The sequence below is a fragment of the Molothrus ater genome, chromosome 3 (assembly GCF_012460135.2).
Source record: "Molothrus ater isolate BHLD 08-10-18 breed brown headed cowbird chromosome 3, BPBGC_Mater_1.1, whole genome shotgun sequence".
Lineage (NCBI taxonomy): Eukaryota > Metazoa > Chordata > Aves > Passeriformes > Icteridae > Molothrus > Molothrus ater.
Window position 1 is genome coordinate 29,932,907 of NC_050480.2, and position 20,223 is coordinate 29,953,129.

The following is a 20,223-nucleotide window of genomic DNA, read 5'->3' on the forward strand; positions in this document are numbered from 1 at the left end:
CAAGGAATGAACAAAGGCAGAGTTGAAGACCACTACAGGAGGAGCAGAAGCTATAAAGCTGAAAATGAGAGCAGAACATCATTTATACTCTCACAGATTTAGAAACAAAATTCAGCCTAGGCTACTGGAAGAGCAACTCAGCATTTCATTCATTAGCAACACAGAATCATAGAATGATTTGGGTTGAAAGACATTTAAAGATCATCTAGTTTTAATATCCCTGCTGTGGTCAGGGACATCTTTCACATAGATTAGGTTGCTCAGAGCTCAATCTAACTTGGCCTTGAACACTTCCAGGGATGGGACACCCACAACTTCTTTGAGCAACCTGTTCCAGGGGTTCACCATGCTAACTCTCATACAAAGTAATTTCTTCTTTCTATCTACAATCATTCTACCCTGCTTTGGTTTAAAACCTTGTCCTATGACACTACAAGCCCTGGTAAAAAGTCTTTCTCCACCTTTCTTATAAGCCCCATTTAAGTACTGAAAGTCCAGCATAAGGTCTCCTCAGAACCTTCTCTCCTCTGGGCTGAACTATCTGAGTGCTCTCAGCCTTTCCTTGCAGAAGTCTCAGATCACTTCCACAGCCCCCTTCCAGTCTAACAGGTCCATTTCTTTAATTTTTTGGGGACCCCAGAGCTAGATGCAGCACTCCAGGTGGGATCTCACAAGAACAGCAGGGAGAAAACCCCTTCCCTCACCCTGCTGGCCATGCTGCTTTGGAAGCAGCCCAGGATACAATTGGGTTTCTGGGCTCTGAGTGCACACTGCCAGCTCATGTCCAGCCTCCTATCCACCAGCACCTTCAAGTCCTTATCTGCAAGGCTGCTCTTAATCCATTTTTACCAAGCCTGTATGGATACTGATGATTTTCTTGATCAGGTGGAGGACCTCACACCTGGCCTTGTTGAACATGGGCCCAGTTCTCAAGCCTGTCAAGGTCCCTCTGGATGGCCCCCCTTCCCTCCAGTGCATCAACAGTTCCACTCAGCTTAGTACCACCTGCAAACCTGCCAAGGGTGCACTCAATCCCACTACATCCACTAATAAAGATATTTAAATTACTGGTCCCAATACAGATCCCTGAAGGACATCACAATCATGTACTATCAAATGGAATAGAGAAAAAATGAGGGATATATACAGCTGGAAAAAGCTGAAGAGGTTTCAGATGGAATTCAGATGCCTGATCATAGGTACCTATAGTTTCCTTTAACATTGATGTATCCCTCATGTTGTCTCCTGCCACACCTACAGAGAGGTACAGGATTCCCCTATATCCTACATCATATCAATTAGTCCCACACAGGGTCTTGAATACTGTAAAATTTTTGAGCAGCTCTAGATGCCTACATTTGGGCAACTGACTCATCTCTCAGCTGCTCAAGCAATAAAAAAGTAAAGAACATCTGTCAAAGCTGGACTTCTGACTCTTCTTGCTGAGGTTTACAATGCAATTAGTTAAGCTGGTTCTTTAGTTGGACATACTGAACCAAGTGCATTTAAAAGGATCTTTATTTTATGCTTATAACTGATTGGTTTCTCTGTACCAGCCAGCAACTGGAGAGTCCCAGTGCTGGCTGAGCAGAGACTGAGCTGGCAGTTCCACAGAGCCATGGAATTGCAACATTTGAGTTTCCAAGCTAAAAAGAGTTACTACAGAAAAACATACAAACATCACTTAATTGTAAATAATCTGTATTTTCACCAGGATGGAAAAACTCTAAATCTTTCCACTTTCCATACCAAAATATCCCAACAGAGTTAAGCTCCCCCAACTTTTCAAGTGACTATTTAACAGTCACCCTTCTCAAAGAGCTTTGGTGCAAAGTGTAGCTAGTTTTTCCAAGATCGCAAATCCTGTAACACTCTAAGCCTGGCCACCAATTTGTCATCTCATCACTGCAATCAGTTCAACAACAAGAAAAAAACCCCAACCAAATAAATCAGACACACTAATCTTCACAACCCTTCTTCTCACTGACAGCATTCCCAACTACACTTTTTTATTTATAAACAGAGTTCTCCAGTTAAAAAAATTACTCAATAGAAAAACAATCACCACAAAGCTATTTAAAAAACAACACCACACACAAACCCAAAAACTTCAGTTTACAATTTCATGGGTTCTGCATCTACTATCGTTTAGAGATTGCCAGAGTAGAATGCAATCAAATCTGTATTGCTTTTACCAGTCCTAGTTGAGGGCAGCAGTTTATTTTGGTTTTAACAAATGCAAATTAACTCCCTCAGCAGCTCATTGTCACAGCGGCTGAAGGTTCACTGTCCAAATTATCTGCTGTATGGCTTGTCCCTGCCAAGGCAGTTATATGCAGCACCTTTACAAATGGCCAGCGCTTTCATCCACAGTTAGGACACATTTGAGAGCAGAGCATACAGGAGACGTTCCGCCAGCAAAGCTCATTCTCCAGACGTCATCTGTTTGCTTTCCAAATCCTAAAAAAGTAAAAGTACTTGACAAATTCATCCAGAAGAGATTTACTTCTCTTTCCTGCAATCCCTCTAAGCCAGGAAGCTGACTACAGAAGTACAGACAGGTCAAGTTGAATCACAGACTTTCCTGACTCTAGGACTGCAAAGCAACTTATGAACCCCCCTATTGCTACAGGAGTCAGCTCAGGTTATTCAGATCAGATACCTCCAATCTGCTGAATTAACCATGCATACCAAATACTCAAATACTAATATGCAGTCCCTCTTGTGCAGTCAGTGCCAGGATCTCTGGCTACAGCTGAATCAGTAGCAAAGGATCCATGCATTACCTCTGCAAGACAATCCCACAAGCTACAATGATTCTCTCCCCAGACAGCTGCAGAAGAGAGGAATTCAGAGGCAAGATCTAACTTCTATTTTTTCAAAAGTTCATCCCTACCCCATCTTCAGGCCACTTCTGGCACACTTTGATTTTCATCAGTTGGGGTCTCATTAGATCGTTTTCTCAATGCATGGGAAATCAGTGTATCCTCTTCGTGCACAATCCTCACCAGCCCTGGGGCTCAGCCAGACAGCACAGACTTCAGTCCAGCAGGTCTGCTGTGGGCAGCAACCAGCCTGAAAGACAGTCATAACTCTCCACAGATATCAGCCTGCCTCCACCTCACTCCTTCTCTCCTTCCCTTACACTCCCCAAGGTGTATGCAGCTAAAGAGGATTGTGGTTTAAGCTACAGAAATGAACTGCAATTGTGTTGATGTTAAAGCTGACAGGACTTCCATTTCTTGCCACTTTTCCTTGGGGACACTTTCAAAATAAAGGGGAAAGTGAGCAGCAGAGTAAGATTGCTGTTAAAGCAGTAAGAACACTAGTTTTTAGAAGGCAAGAGACAGGATAAATCACAAGGAAGAAGCAGCTTGGTAAGGCAAGCACAGAAAAACATGCAGAGAGCTTCAAGTAAGCTGGACAAATGGAAACACAGAAAAGACAGCCACCCCTCCAGTCAAGTCTCCAAATTACTCATTTTGAAGAAGGTGAAGTTGTGCACAAAGCTTCCCCTCCACCCAGCTCCAATTTTAACAGCACTGAGGGAAGCAGTGACCATGCAGTAATAAAGCTGAAAATGGATAGGTCACTTAAAGGAATTAAACTCATTCCATGTTAGTAGTTTCACAGCTACACGTTTCCCCCTCTGACACTAACCTTAAATCAAACAGCACTTGTAGGAACAGAATATATTCACAGAGAAGATGCTAGAGAAAAAGCTTAGAAATTCAAATAGGAGAGGCTTGGCTTGACATGAATTTTCAGAGGAAAAGTTTTCCCTCTGAGGGAACCAGCTCTGCAAGACTTATGTTTTCATCTCAGTTCACCCTTAAAATGTACTTTTGAAGTACTGGGTCATCTTATGGCATAACTATCAGCATTTAAAGCAGCATAAACCAGCACTGCTGTTGAAAGCAGTGGTTTCTCTTTGCCCAGAGAAAGGTGGTGTTTTCTCCCCCACACCTCACTCCCCTTGTCTCCTTGGGCCTTATGATTCACTCATACCATCAGCACTGCAAGCCAAACAGCCTTACTCTCAGAGGCAAAATTAAACAGGAAAAATATTTGATGGGCTAAGCGTGGCTGTGAAGCAGAAACAAATGCAGCACAGCTCCCAGTGAGACATAAGAACAATCTTAATTATCCACCAACTTAGAAGCGAGTAGTAAGTAAAATCCTATACAGCACATAAAATGAATTACCAGTACCAAAATGTTAAGCTAGGAGTCAAATGTGCTATTCAAAAGAAGGAAAGACTTGAGGACTTCAACAATTGGAGAAATAGCCTCTAAATGTTCTTCATCTACACTCCCTACCACACAGCTCGTGATTTTTCACCTTTTGAAAACCACAGTGACCTTGAGGCCAAAGGACTCATGTGATAAACTCAGCAATTTCCCACATAGCACCTTCTAGAGCCTCCCACCAACTGCTGCATCCATCTCACACATGCCAGCTTGACCAGAAATACCCTTCAGAAACAGATCTAATCTTGACTTGAAGACTCCAAGCGACCAAGAATTCACTGCACTCTTAGGCTAGCTACTACTGTGGTTTATCACCTGCAGTATCGAAATCTTCGCTTATTTCTGGTCTGAGTTAAATTAACCATACAACTGACTTTGCTTAAAAGTAACTGCCTTGTAAAACATGAAGTATGTCACAAAGGTTTTAATTAATAAGATGGACCTGAAGTAATAAAAATCGTATCTGACTCAATTTTCCCAAGATAACAGGTTGGTTAATATTTATGAGGTTCAATAACTTCTCAGTCTTTTCACAAAACAGGTGGATGCATATCAGATTAAACAGTTAAGAGATACTAGTGAAAGCAAATAGAAATTGAGTTTTTCATAGATGACTACAATTACGTACCACCACACTGTTGTGGAGCTCAGCAAAGCAAAGTCCAGGATCCTCCACCCCACTGCCACTAAGTTGGTTTCTGATAAAGGAGCCAGTTTGTCCTTTCGCCTCAGATTATGCAGACTTGTTAGACAGTTTTATCTTCATTAGCATTTTTGAAACTGTTGGTTTGTACTTGTTGCCATCAGCTTCCTTAACTTTTCCTTACACACAACTGCTGGAGTTATTTTAGCCACCACTTCAATTTCTTACCAGAACAGTTTAAGTTCTGAGAAGACATCTGCAGAGCTGGAAGAATTGGGGACACTATCAGCATCACTATCTCTTCAAAGTTAAAAATACTTGTGCTTTTTATATGATAATGTTTTCCTTTCACGCTATTTTTACTCTTTCAGCTTTGCAGCTGCAGATGGTACCTTACATTCTTTTTTCTACTTCTCCAGTTTGAAGGAATTAATTGGGTAAACAAGTCAAAATCTGTAGATGGGAGTGCTGCAGTATCAGGGCTGTAGATCACATCTGCTTTTAGAGATTGGTAAAAGCTTTCATGCCTGAACACCCTGCCCCAAAAAATACATCTGTTCCTTGCAACTACCAAAGTAGCACACTGCTGTACTGCAGACAACAATCCCTTTTTCACCTGAGGCATCTTTTTTGCTTTAGCATTGTAGATTATGACAGCAGAAAGTTCACTGAAACACTTAGATTTAAAACAGGTAAATAAGCCTCTGTATGAGAAACTTCTGCTCAAACATCACTATATAAGTAAAAACACTTATTACCCAGGTAGATGTAAAAGTACTAAGTAGAAAAGAAAGGAAATGACAGCTCCAAAAACAGGATGGAAATGGCAGAAACATTGAAAACCTTGCATTCTAACAACCTGCAGGAACAGCTTCTGTTCAGGTCACTAAGATGCATCCTCCTTCTTTTTGGCAACCAGAATTTACTCAGATGCAGTAAGTACTTGTATATGAAAACCTCCTGCAACATCCTTCATACAACAGTCTCCAGTTACTGACATGAGCAACAGTGAGGTTAAATCCTTTACAATTCCTGTCTCCAAAATGATAGATCATTCAGATATATAGAGTGTTTAAAAAAGGAGGGGAAAAATAGAGAAAAGTGCATTTTTATTGGCTTTTCAAAAACAAAAGAAACAAATGCTCATCACTACAATACAGTGAGTCTCTAGGTGATCCCAGAATCTCTGCAGGCTAATCACTATATAAAAAATATATGGGGGGGGGATGGCAGGAACTTTCCAAAAGTCTCCATCTCAAGTTGTTCAGAAGTATCCATTTCATGGAATTCAAGGGAGGAAACAACACAGCCAAAAAAGGCAGTAACTCACTACATGGAGGACAGGAAGACAACACTGGCCAGAGCTGGGACATGCTCCCTAGAGGGGCCCACTAGATGAGCAGCTTGGGCAAGCAGACAAACACACAGCAGACCAGGCCAGCTTGTCTGCTTTGTTTCTACCAGAACTTTTAATGGAAAGGACACTAACCCACAGAACATTTCTCTTGTCAGATTCCTTGGACCAGAAATGGCCAAAAACTTAAGAAGGCGCCAGGGTGGAGGAAAAGACAGATGAGAGGGAAAAGGCAGCTAAAGAGAAAATGATTTAGTCAAGACCAAAGTAGGCTGACACTCTCCATTCCCAACTGTTCAAATAGTTTATTTTCCAATTTGGATCATAAAACTAAATAAAAGATAAGCATTGCAAAATAAGCATGAAGCATTTAGATCTCAATGGGAGTGAAAGGTGAATATTTCCATGTCGGCTGCCTGTCATCCCATACTTGACAGTGCTCCAAGCTTGCTACAAAATTTGCTTTGAAATTATCTTCTCATTTCCCAGTGACATAGTTGCTGCCCATGCTGTCTTTCACATAACACTTTTCTTCTGTGCTGATCCCAGCTGTCCATTGAGCAGGATACAGATACTTTGGACAATATAATAAATCTGTTTTTTCCACAATTTGGTTTTGCTCCAAATATTTCCAGCATGACCAAAAAGAAGAAAGAGGGATGAATAAGAAGAGCTATAAATTAAAAACAAACCAAAAAACTCCAGAGGCCATAAAGTACCATCAACATAAAGATCACCATATCAGATGTAGTTTGGGGATAAAATATTTGGAATTCAGTATTTTTATCCAAGTTCTTTCCAGCACACTAACTGGAAACTTAGTTTCTCCTTATCTGTCAGTACAAAGCTCTCTCTCCTTCCCCATACAGTACAGGCATATTAATGAATTACTCAAAAATGTGGATTTTCTTTAAGGCTTTAGTTAAGCATTATGCTAAGCAGCTCAGCCATAATGTCAAAGTCGCGATTAAACAGAACTGTAAGTCCTTCTGTTAAAAAAAAACTATAGAGTATTTTCAAAGACAACAGAGGAAAGGACACAACACAGCAAAGCTTAAAGCAAAGTTGCGAACTAAGCTGCCGAACCTCAGAACTCCACACACCACAGGCAATACAAAACACAGACATGAAAGAAACGAATCATTTAAAGCTCGAGCAAGTAGAAAGTTAACCTCATGAACTATAAATGATGTTTACATTAGCTTTTTTCTCCCAATATTACAGCCTTCAAGCTCCCTCAGTAGCATGTGTACGCCAACTGACAGTTTGGTTTGTTATTAAGTGTCTGGCTCTGAAGAGTGTGGTTTTTAATACTACAAATAGTCTCACTGATGAAGATCTCTCCTGTGCAGCTGTAACCCCTTCTCCACCAGTAATCAATTATACAGGAACTGAGAACATTTTCAGACAAACACAGTCCTTCAACCTTGACTCAATATAAAAAGCAATTTGTCCTCCACTGCTTTCTGTCGCTATTACAGATCCTTCCAAGGCACCCATCATATTCGTATTCAAACACATAGACTTGGTGAATTAAGTGCAGACAGAAGAAAACACTACTCCTTCCCTATAACAGGCATTTGGAAGGGGTCATCTTACCAAATGGATTATCTCCACACACACACATTTCTAATAGCAAGAGTGACAACAGCTCCTACTTCCTATGCAAAATGTAAGGCAACACTGTAATCCATTTCCCTACTCAATAATTAATATGTAAAACCACAGGAATGTTACTCACCTGACTCAATCTCCCTAAAATGAAGAGAGCAAGATAATAAAAGTCTGAAACTGTAAATCTTTCCATACAAGATAGTCAAAGAAAAAAGGAAACACTTTCCTAAGGCCCAAATTTGGACATTTCTCATCATCAGCCACAAGATGTTCCACCAGACTCGATGAGGGACTATAAACACACTTAACACAAATCTTGAGATACCTCTGCTTCTTTTCTCACCTGACTATTCCATTCTCTAGTTCTGGAAGAAAGCCTTTATTTGAAAGCACAAACACGCTATCAGCCAAAAAGAAAACCTATGAGTGAGCCCCAAGTTACAGTGAGGCAGATTCCTTGTCACCAATAACCACTGCCTTGGATGACACCTCTCCCTTGATTGCTCTGACTAACCATGACTACTACAGCAACAAGATGGACAGCTTGCTGCCCAAATTCTCCTCTCCTAATGTAAAGAAGTTTGAGTCCTATCCCCAAAGGGAACCCCAATTACTTCCTGCAGTTGGAAGCAGATACTTCCCACCCATCCTGCCACAGGAATTAATTTTCTGTTGAAAAACATTTTATTCTGACTGGGTTTCAAACAGTTTCCTTACAATACACCACACACAGCCCTCAAGAAAAAACAAACAAAAAACCCACTCCAAAACCCCTCTCTATCATCCTTCTAGGAAGAGGAAGAGCATCCTGGAAGATCACAGTAAAGGTCCAAATATGGACTGCTGTTCACATTTGGAAAGTCTGTGACACTCTTTTGCAAAAACCAAGCAGATGTCAAAGCTGCACTAACACAAGGCTTCTTTTACAGAAAATTAAAAATCTACTAATATAAGAGCTTCCTTTAGAATTAATATGTAGGGGAAGAGATTAATCTATGTACTCATTTGCCTATCTCCTTACCCAATGTCTTGTGATCTCGTAAAGGTCTATTTGAGTCCAAACTAGGTGATTTTAAGTCTACTGGACAGAGACTTATTAGAGCTTTCACCTCAAAAAAGAGCCCAGATTGGTGAAAAACCACAGTAAATTCAGTTTATAGCTAATTAAGATGGATGAATGGTAGCAGAGTGCAAAAGAAGGCAGGAGCAAGGAACAAGACAAGAGCTTCATTCAACTATTATAGGATGACCCACCAAACATTTAGCATAAGCAACAAGTAGGAAAACAGATCAGGACATACAGAGCTCTGACAGCTCAATGACCCATTGGCACTGACATTACCTTACACAAATAAATAACTAAGTGGCCCTGCTTGAGCAAGAAGGTTGAACCTCCTTCTAACCTCAGCTGTTCTGTAGTTCCAATGTCATTTAGGTAGCAAAACAAGTAAGAAATCAAGAAATGCAGTTTCCAACTCCAGCTTTGTTTCCTGCAATTTAAAACCATCTCTACTATTGCAAGGCCATTAAGTTAAGAGTTCAAACTATTAAGCTAACATTCCTTTATCATTACATCTTATTAGTAATAAAATCAGTTTTATTTTACAAAGCTTTAATAGCCTCATTCATTACCACCAGGTGTCTTAATCCCCAAAGAGCAATGAACAAATACAGAGCATACTGAATAGCTATAGAATTATTATTCTACAGCTTTTTTCTAGTACAAGGTTCTCCTCTAAATGTAGTTAATTAAAAGATAAAATTGCTGCCCCTTGGAAGTCCATAGGGAGCAAAGCTGAGTGCAATTGAATGCAGGTTTCTCAACTTTCCTGTGTCAACTTTTACTCAATTCAACTAATAAACAGGATTGCCAACATCTAGGCTCAAAGCAGATCTATCACAACAATAAATGCATTGGAATTTCACTTTCTGAAATACTGTTTGAACAGGATGTTTCTGACTATCTTTATATCTGAAAGCCATCCATGCCATCTGTGATGCTCTGCATTTCATTTAGAGAGGTCATACATATTAAGGATTTAGGGCTTTTTGAAAGAAGTTCAAGGTAAACACATCTTAATTTATTTGCTGTGCAATTTATAACAGTGTCACTGCAAACAGCACATAATAGCATCCTGTCTTCTCTTTTTTTTTCTCCAGAGTGTACTCTGCCTGCAGTGTCACTGAGTTTAAAAGAAATAGGATCTTTTTGTTATTCTTAGAGTGATGCATCTCAAATGGTACTTGATGAATTTGTCTTCATTAAGAAATGGTAATGGAAAAGGCAGTATATTAGAGAGCATCACAGCATCTGAAAAAAGCAAAGACCAAGTGCTATTTCAAATAATTTAGACTAAATACTACACCTTTAATTTTCCCATCCCAAGGGATAAAACCTAAAAGCTTAATTCATTCTGCATAACACACTTTGTACAGTAGAACAATTTTATTTGGGAGGAATAGGACTGAAGGAGGAAGATGGAGACTGACCCAAGTGTTTATCACTGATCTAGTGATACATAGCTGCATATCTTATTTGCAACCCATCCACAGCTCTACCAATATCCTTTTAGAGGTGACTTAGGAAGAAGTGTAAGTGCTTTACAGGGTCTGGCTCCCTCCACAACAGCAATAGCACCTCTGATGATTTTGGGGCATAGGAGACAAGCTGTTACCCTCCTAGATATTGGTGCTTCCCTCACACTTCATGCTTGCCATTCAATTTCACATATTGAAGCAGAGTGAAAAATTTACGCACTGACAGTTATGTTCTCACTCTCTCTGAAAGGCACGAAAAGTGAATTTCTATGAACAAACCTCTTCAGCACAATGATCAGTCTGTAGAGAAGTCACAGCCAACCTGGACTTTGCAAACATGACAGGTATTGTACCACCCTATTCCAGCTCTCAAGGTGCTACTCTGAGCCTGAACAACATAAAGATGACATTGGGTTGAGTAAATGAATAATTTCATGAAGTAGTTGTTGAATAGAACATTCTGCAATCTATAAAGCAAGCCTTTTGAGTTCCCTGGTTTTCCCCCTCCAACTGGACAAAGTAAGACACCTGATACTTCTCAATAGTTCTGTACACCCAACCTTTTCCACATATCAGAACGACTTACAGCAACTCTTCAGTAGCTTTTGTACACTCCAGACATGTCAGAGGAGAAACAAAGTCATCAATTTCCATCCTGAAGAAGATCTATGAAGAGGCTACTGCATTTCCAGGAGCCTGTGCATGTGAGGAAATGAATCTTGTGAAAGAGGACTGCAGATACCAGGCATATCAGTCTCTCCCAGAAGATTTGAAAGGCAATAAGAACTACTTTTTCACACCACAGCTGAGTAGTTACATTAAGCCTGTGCTTCAGAATTTCTACCAGGCACCTGCAGAAGCAGCAAACACCCAAAGGGAGTAAGTCTTCAACCATTGCTTTACCTGCAATAGTTCAGAGACAGTCTGCTTTACAGCAGAGAGCAAAAACACCTGCTGGGTTGCTAACAATACACATGGCACACTGTGCCTAGGATTTATTATCTGCTCAATGAAAAGCCAGCAAAGAGACAAATATCACAGGAGCATACTAGGCAGAAGTCAAGAGAAAGTTATTCTAATGTCTCCATACCTTCCCCAGCATTGGGGCTTTAGAGATGAACTGCAGCACAGAACAAAATATTAAGCCACATCCACCAGGGCTCCTCCTAATATGAACATCAAATATTTTCCTGCGTGCTTTGTTCATACATGACCTCAAACATAACAAGTGAGTTAAAAAACAGTCTCCTCATCTAACTGAGCACAAACCCTTGGTCCTTTCTGCTCCCCATAAAAAGCTGACTATGTCATCTTGAAAAGCATTAAAGACTTGGTGATAAGATCTTTGCAATTGCAGGGACACACCACACCTCCTCACCTTCTATCCTCCTAATGCCTTACAGAGTCACAGCAAACTTCAAATTAAAAAAGAGATGTTCTAGAATCCCTTAAAAGTTCAGTTCTGTTTTAGAGTGATTCTCAAGTTCACTTTGATTTGTTTGTGTTTTGTTGAAGATGGCCACAGATTTTGACACCCCTCAGAGGTAATGAAGTAATCCTCTGATTTATTTGCTCTGTAAGGTTCTTAGAGAACTGTGGCCTCGTTGCTGCAGTTGAGAAGTCACCTACTTGTCATCTGCCCTTTATGTCCCCCCAGTCCCAGCCTATATTGTCATAAAGTCCAAGTGCACTCATTTTATAAGGGCTTCTTTCAGATGTCAGGAAAGACTGAATTACTAAAAGAGATGAGCATATGCAAAATTTGACTCAGTCTGGTTACACAAGAAATAAACTCTCTTAAACTCAGTAGTAAAGAAGTTGAGCTGCAATTGAACAACTGGAATATGCTTTAAGCAAAAAAAAAATCAGTTTTCACAATGAAATAATACATAAAGGATGAATATGGCCACAACATGAGCAGTGCTGATACCTACAGAGCAGAATGGGAGTAGGAGTATTGGCAAAAGAAAGAATACAGTTGTTTCCTATAATATACAAAAGTTTACTGTTAGCAGAACTCAGAGGAAAAGGAAGATTAATACTACATATCATGAAATAACCTGGTTTTAAGAAGTGCAATCCACCCACTTAATTGGAATGACTTTTGTACATCTCTTGAGTGCTCGGTAGACATCAGGGTAAAGCTTGACATCCATTCCTCAGCTTGCTTCAGCACATACATGGTGCTCACAGGTAGCTGGACTGCCTTTCAAAGCATCACAGAAATAGCCACCCTAAGCAGAGCCAGGGCAGCTCATCTGGCAGCTGAACTTCTCGTCAGCTTTTGGCTTGTCCACACATAACAGCAAGTCTCAGCCTGCTCATGCTGCCAAAGCCCCATGCTGTGGTGTAAAAGGACAGTTCCATACACTTCTGCCCTGCACCAGAGACACACTCAATGCAGAAGTCTCAGGGGTCACCATTGTTCTTCCCATTTAGAGAGGATTTATAGGACAGCACTGCTCTCCCTCAAGCTGCTCACACAAGTGTTTTGGTTTACCTGATACCAGGCCTTTCAGAGTGATTCAGCTTCCAGACTGATGTACTGAGCAGCATCAGAACTGCAGATGTCAGAGGAGTTACCAACACATCATAGTCAGAAATGAAAGTCTTAAAAGGAGCAAGACTTCAGAGATTGTCCTATGCAGATGTGTCCATATACACACACCACATCCCCCTTCCTGTTTGCCCTAAACTCATTAAATCTAACAAAGAAACTGCTTCATGAGGAGAAGGGGCAGCTGGGGAGGTGGGGGAGAAGGAGAGATGCAGTGCAGTTTTACAGAAGGGACAGGGAAAAATGAGCCTGAACAATAGTAAGATGTGAGCAGATATGCCACAATTACAACAAAATTTAGATGACAAGCTAACTCATGCTCACTTGTTCTCTAAAAATCTAGAAGGTAGTGGAAAAAGGCAGGACACCACAAGAGCCACAAGCTAAGTTGTGCTCAAAGGGTTCAGTTTCACACATGCAAAATGGTTCTTCTACAAAGGTCCCAACTGGTTAGCTGCTTTCAAGGCACAGCAAGAAAGCAGGTTCCTTTTCCTGAACTTGCTGTACAGCGCAGCAGAGAGCACATGGGTAAAACAGCACTTATCAATAATAGAATGCAAGTTTCAAAAATTGTCCTGAAATTACAGAGAAGGCACTGGGAGAGTACCAGGACATGTGCACAAGTGGGACAAGGCAAGAACAGAACAGGTGAATGCAGATGAGCACAGTGACCAGACGAGCACAAGACAAAAATATGGTAATTCTAAAAGCCAGCATAGAACAACTGTGGAAAAAGATGGGGAGAAGGCAAACTAACAATGAAATGCAATCAATTGCAAGAAAAATAGTGGTCAATACCAGACTGCACTAATACAGCAATCTATTAGCAATCAGTTATGGTGAAATAGCAATAAAACATAGTCAGTAAAATGACCAGCTGAATGAAATATTCTTTTTCACATGTCTAAACTACAATTTCCTCTACACAGTTACCATATTTTTGATTGTTTATTCAATTAAATTAAACCCCTGTTTTCTCTATACAATAACTGCAGTATTTATGAGACTATTAAGAAGCTGTATTTGACCTTGGGGCAGGGGCTACTCACAAGGTTTCATGTAAACATTTGGGAAAGAGCTCTTCATGTTATCATGGCCCCACTTCAGCAACCTGTATCAATTCATTCACGTACATCAGAGGCAGTGGCAGTTGTTCGTCTCTTTGGCAAGACAAAACCATAAAGATCAAGGGGAGGACAGCTGGTAGAAATCTAATCAGGTGGTTCTCCACAAAGATGTGCCACACTCTATCCCTGGAACACTGTCTTTAAGGCTTACTGAAGTTCCAGTCAAGTGCAGGGAGTTTCCTTTTGGATGGGTCTGCATCCCTATCAGTAAGAGTAGACTCATCTACATTCCTTCAGCAGTGTAAGCAGTGGGCTTTTCATGTTTATGCTCACAAACCACAAATCATGATGCTGCTGCAACTTTTTTGGGAGTTTCTTGTCCTCATGCCTGTGAAGATCGGCACATATTTCCAAAGCTCCCCTGTATTCATACCAAGGCAAGGGATCACTGGAATGCAGCAATCATAGTCCAGCATGTTGAAATTCACAAATAACAGTTTCCAACATTGAACAAAATGAGGCATCAAAGAACAGTATTCAGCCACCACCACCAAACTGTTTTCACCCTTCACAAGTTCAAATCTGCTGCATATGAAACAATGACATTTGAAGAGGTTACTTTCTATTTGGCAAGCAAGAGATCCCTAGATACTGCTTACCCTATCCCTCTTCTAATGGGAAGCACTGGATGTAAGCAGTAACTCAGTCTTTTTTCAGTAGCTAGGTTAGGAAGTTTTATTTAATGAAATGAGTTCCTGCCTGATGTTTTAATTTGGGCTCACAAGAAAACAACATTGTAGAGCTTAAATAAAAGGTCTCTTAATCTACTTTGCTGACAATATTTTTTTCAAAACTGAGACATACCTGCTATTGTGTACACTCACTTTTGTTAAGACACAAACTAATAGAACTGATGTACTGCACAAGGAAACTTGAGCAGGCAGCCTTGGTGGCAGTACATACACTGGTTTATCACAGAAACACAAAAGCTGCTCGTGAAAGAAGATGGTAACAGCTTTCATTTCCCTACAGCACTGCAGAAGGAAACAATCAGTTTTGAAAGGGACTATTTCCAAGTGAAAAACCAGTGAAGGCCCTGTGATTTCAGAGATAACAGCTCCTGGTGTGTCCTCTCAAGTAACTGGCAATCAATCAATGCGGCAAATTAAAGCCCTATTTACACAGGCTCACAGAAACAGGATATGATACAATACCTTTAAGAATCTGACAGAAGGCAGACAACTGTTTATGTTCTGTATATCAGGCCCAGTTTCACTGAACTTTACCTCAGCTATAGAGCCACAGCTTTCAGAGTGCAGGAGGTTTAGTTTTGCAAAGCTCCATCACTTCCATCTCACTTTGAGAATACAAGTTCTTCTCATAAAGGAGAGCTACGTGTGCTTGTGCAGCTGTAACATCTGTCCTTCCATGCCCAGCCCTATCTGTCTATGCTTTTCCTCAAATACTTTTGTCCAAACTCTCAGATTGTCTCCTAGGTTGGGGGGTGGGGAAGTGATGGTGGTGTGGTCACAGCTACAGAAATAGGGGGAAGGATTTAAGAGCTGTTTCACTAACTTAAACTTTCCTGGAACAGACATCAGAGCTTTAAAACAATGCCAAGGGCCAAGTCATTGCTTTGTTGTGTGAAATACAGTCCTTTCCTCTAGCTCTTGGAGATCACAGATCCATGGAATGGCCTGGGTTGCAAGAGATTTTAAAGACCACCTAGTTCCAACCCCTCTGCCATGTCTTCTACTAGACCAGGCTGTGCAAAGCTCCATCCAGCTTGGCCTTGAGCACTGACAGGGATGGGGCATCCACAACTTCTCTGGGCCTGTTCCAGTGCCTCAATACCCTCACAGTAAAGAATGTCTTCCTACCATCTAACCTAATACTAGTCTCTTTCAGCCTGAAGCCACTCCCCCTCGTCCTTTCACTACATGCCCTTGTCCTAGGCTCCTTAAGCATAAAATGCCATGTGTCATCCCCACTACCCCCCCAATATAGTTATGTTTGGGATATTGTAACAAGTATCTTATTAATTTGTATCATGAAATTTGCTAGGTTAGGCCATCTGGCTTTATAGCACACACACTGTAACTTTATAAAGTTTCCAAAAAATTAGTTTTCTATACAAAACAAACAAGAAAACCCCCACATTATTTTAAAAATACATAAAGATTTTAGCAACTTGGAACAGCAATTTAATTTGCATTGAATTATATAATACAACCATCTAATTTAGGTTTGTAACATAATAATATAGTAATGAACTTAAACAGCCTACAAATACTAAGTTTTTAAGAACCTGGCCATATTCCTGGGAAAGCAGCCCATTACCTAGAGGCTAGCCAAGTATCCTTGAATAATAACTACAGCAAGATGGCCCAGTGTCAGACCTTGTCCACCCTTTCCTCCACTGGTTTCTATACCTCTGCCAGTATGTGCTGCTGACGCTGGTGTAGCATATTTTGATTTTCAGAGTGCGAGCAACAAAAAAGGACCAAAAAACAGTTCTGTGAAGCTTTTGGGAGCAGAAAATGGAGAAAACAAGCAACTCAGAACCTCCAGCCAACCTACTAATGGAGGGATTTTTACCCAGTTGGTGTAAAAATAACCCCTTGGTTATCCAGCTAACCAAGATGCAGTCCAACTCACCATCCTCACTTCTGCAAGGAGTCATTAGTTTATAGGTTCACTTCTCTTTCTGTTTCTCAGACAAGTCCTATCTACAGTCATTTTCCCACCCTAATGACTTCTAAAGAACACAGATCTACAGGACAGTGGTAGTCAGGAAACATAGCTCAGTTTTCTCACCTTTAGGGTATGTAACAGAAGACAAGAATTCAAAAGAGGCATGGTCCTGCAAGCCTGGGCTGGGGCATGCAAACACTTTGGGGACCTCCATGCCCTCAAGGGCAGAGTACAGCACATTAACAAGGCAGTTAAAACCTCCCCCCTCACATCTTTTCCTCAAAGCTTATCAGGATTCAAAAGTAGCCCTCCTGGAGACAAATATCCAACCCTACATACCCATGGTAAAGAAGCAGATGCTGCATGCATGCAGAACTAGAAAGCAGCCACAGCAGGCTTCAGAAGGGCGAGCAATGAGCAATAACTAACTATACGTGCCCCTAACACCTGCAACATAACACAATCCTGCTGCTGATCGGGAGAACAGCTGGCTGCTGTATCTAAATAAGACTCAGTAACAAAATAGTAACTGAGAGCACCAGTAACATACACACACCCACACTCAATGTTGATATTTACCTATTGCTTTATATGTTGATATTTACCTATGTGCTTTTCTATTCCCATACCAGAGCACTTCAGAAACAAGAGGTGAGGAGAGCAAAATATCTATAGCGTTTCTACTGAATTAATCTGTTTCTCCTTCTACCCAGACCCCCTCTATTATTTCTATTTATCCTCAAAAACAAAAGCAGAGGTAGTTTGAGGAACAAGACCTCCCAAATCACAGCTCTGGCACAGCTCTTTCCTGTTCTTCACTGACATTTAAACTACTTCTTTGAGATTATCTTATAAAACCTTTGAGCAAAAGTACTACACAGAAAAGCAGGATCTGAAATCCAAATCCAAGAGAGAGGCTGGATGGCAGTGAACCAGTGACCAGCTGCCGGTCAGCTCTCTCAGCAGCAGGGCATCACTGCTCAAGGCCAAACAGAGAAAGGACACAAGCCTGTCATCAGTAATGAGATTCTACAGTGCAGCCATGTGCTACCAGCTCTTGGTCATTTTACTACCCTCAGTGCTGTCAGGACGATCCAGACCTAGGAATTACCCATCACCCTGCATTTAAGATGATGGCATGTAAGCAGCACCACCTCAGATAAAAACTCCAGACTAAAATTCTTCTTCCTTCTACGTACATTCTCAGCTTTCGCTTCTTCCCTTCCTCACTTGTTTGAGGGGGTGAAGGGAGAGAAAGTCTAAGTAAAACATTAGTCAGAGCACCAATAAAATTCTTCTTTCCTCAACTCTGTATCACATCGTTCTGCCTTCCTCTCACACCTTTTACTACCTGCTATTGACTGTGCAGTGCTATTTTCAGTTTCCTTTAAATACCACCTTTAACACTATTCTAAACTGAACCTGAGAAAATAATTCAGATAGCCAAAGTCTCATACTTGTGTACACTTATGACCAAGTAGAGTACTTCATTCAGTTGTTCAGCACACAACAGGCACAATCACTGCTCTAGAGAAGTTGTCAGATAAGACCCTCTAGTGTCAGAAAAGGCTATAAAAGTACTTGTTTTACTGCAAGACTGAAGCTATAGTGTTGAGGCCATGGAAGCCTCTTTCTTCTCACGTGCTCCCCATTCCTCATCCAGGTAAAGAAGGCCCCTTGGCCCAGAAATATACTTCACTTTGATCCTCTAATGCTGGCAGCTCCACTATTAGTTTGCTTTGTGGTCGAAGCTCAAGTAGCTCAGGGATTTAGCCTGTCAAATACCAAATACCTTCACAGATGGAAGCTCCCCAGTCTCTCAGGGCCCCTGTTTCAGTTTGATCACCTTAACAATGAATTGGAATTTGTCCTATGGCAAATTGTGCCTGTTCCACCTTTAAGGGCCTGAAGTAGGTAGCAAGTAAAACAAACCCTCCAAGAAAAGCCAATGTGTTAGACAACCCTAGAAGCTTATGCTCAGTTTGGTATTAAACAGATCCTCTTACTGCTGTATTGTAGAAATCTGTAACCCCAAAAGCTTTTAGCAGCTGTTAAGAAACTGGACAGTGTATTTGGTCCATCATCAGATACACTGTCCTTTCCTTGACCTCTGCAGCCCTCAAGGCCAGCTTTGAGCCTATCCTTGCTCTCCCTATAGCAAGGGCCTCCTGCTGCCACCCCAACGCTGTAACCTCCGTCCCTCCCCATCAGTCTCTCTTGCCTCGCTGTCCCCAGTTCACCAAACCACAGCCAACCTTCTCCGTCCATCATCCCTTCCCTGGCCCTTTCCCTTTTCCCTATTGCCTGCTCTTGCTTTTCACACGGATTATATTTTGCTTTCCCACCCTCAACGCTGTGTCACAGCCGACCCTGCCATCCGCCGCCAGGACCCCGCTCTGGTTTTCCCACGGCACGACGTTTGTTTGCCATTGCAGACACGCGTGTTATTTCCTGTGGATTTATGCCGGGGGGAGCATTACCTCCAGGGCAATACCCTCGCAGCAGCAGCAGCAGCGTCTCCGCTTCCTTCCTCCGCTCCGTTCGCCCCAAGCCCCCGCCCGCCCGCCGAGCCCCCGGCGGTGCCGCTTGTGCGGCTCCTGCGCGGGACCCACGCACGGAGAATTCCCCGCGCTCCAGCCCCGCCGGTGCCGCTTGTGCTGCAAGTGTCGGCGGGGGCGCCCGAAAAGTGACGGGTTTGAAACTTCTGACTTCTCTTCGAGGCGTTCCCGGAGCCGCAGGGCACGGCGGCACCGCAGCCTCCGCGGGATCCCTGAGGGCGCCCGGCCGGGCCGGGGCAGCGCCGCGGGGCAGGGGCCGGCACTCACCCGCCTCACCGGGAGCGACCTTCCCGCGGCAGCCAGCAGCAGGAGAGCGAAGCCGAGCGGCGAGGAGGGCATGGCCGGGAGCGGCCCCCCATGCGCGGGGGCCCGGCGAGGCTCCGGCTCCCGCTGGCCGCGGAGGCTCCGCGCTGGGCACAGGGAGCGGCGGCAGCCGCATCGGGCGCTCCCGAGGCCGCTTTTGTAGCGGCGGCGGAGGCGGGGAGGGGCCGGCCCAGGTACAGCCCGGCCCGGCCCGGCCCGGCCCCGCCCGACGGAGATGCGGAGCCGCCGCCGGTGGACGGGCCGGTGTTGGGAGGCGGGAGCGCCGAGGGTTGTGTCGGGGAAAGAAAAAAGTGGAGGCAGCGCCTCTGCGATCCCGTTCCCCATCTTTTCAACTTCATATTTTATTTTACTCTGAGTCTCTTCAGGCTTGAGCATTTTGGTGACCTTCATGCTGTTCGTGACGTCCAAGTTTTATTAGGTTTAATAATAGTGAATGCAATTATCCATTTATAACCTGAATTTGCAGAGCTGCACGCGGATCAGATCAGAGCTTGGTTTGTAAGTTGAAGACGGGGCACAGGTCAGTCCTGGCAGAAGTATGATGTGTAAATCTTAAAGATTTATAATACTTATTTTCGTAGCAAAAGAAGGCTCTGAATCTGTTTTGTGCTAGATTCACATTAC

General features: G+C 42.4%; 1 protein-coding gene across 1 annotated transcript in view; it reads right to left on the reverse strand.

Annotated features, from left to right (window-relative positions):
* The window catches only part of GLP1R (glucagon like peptide 1 receptor), an 81,109-nt gene extending 61,415 nt beyond the window's left edge, over positions 1–19,694 (reverse strand). The window contains exon 1 of the mRNA XM_036380782.2: positions 19,543–19,694. Coding sequence (XP_036236675.1) covers positions 19,543–19,614 — 72 coding nt within the window. The 5' untranslated portion in view covers positions 19,615–19,694. The remainder of the gene's footprint in view (positions 1–19,542) is intronic.
* Positions 19,695–20,223: the final 529 nt, after the last annotated feature.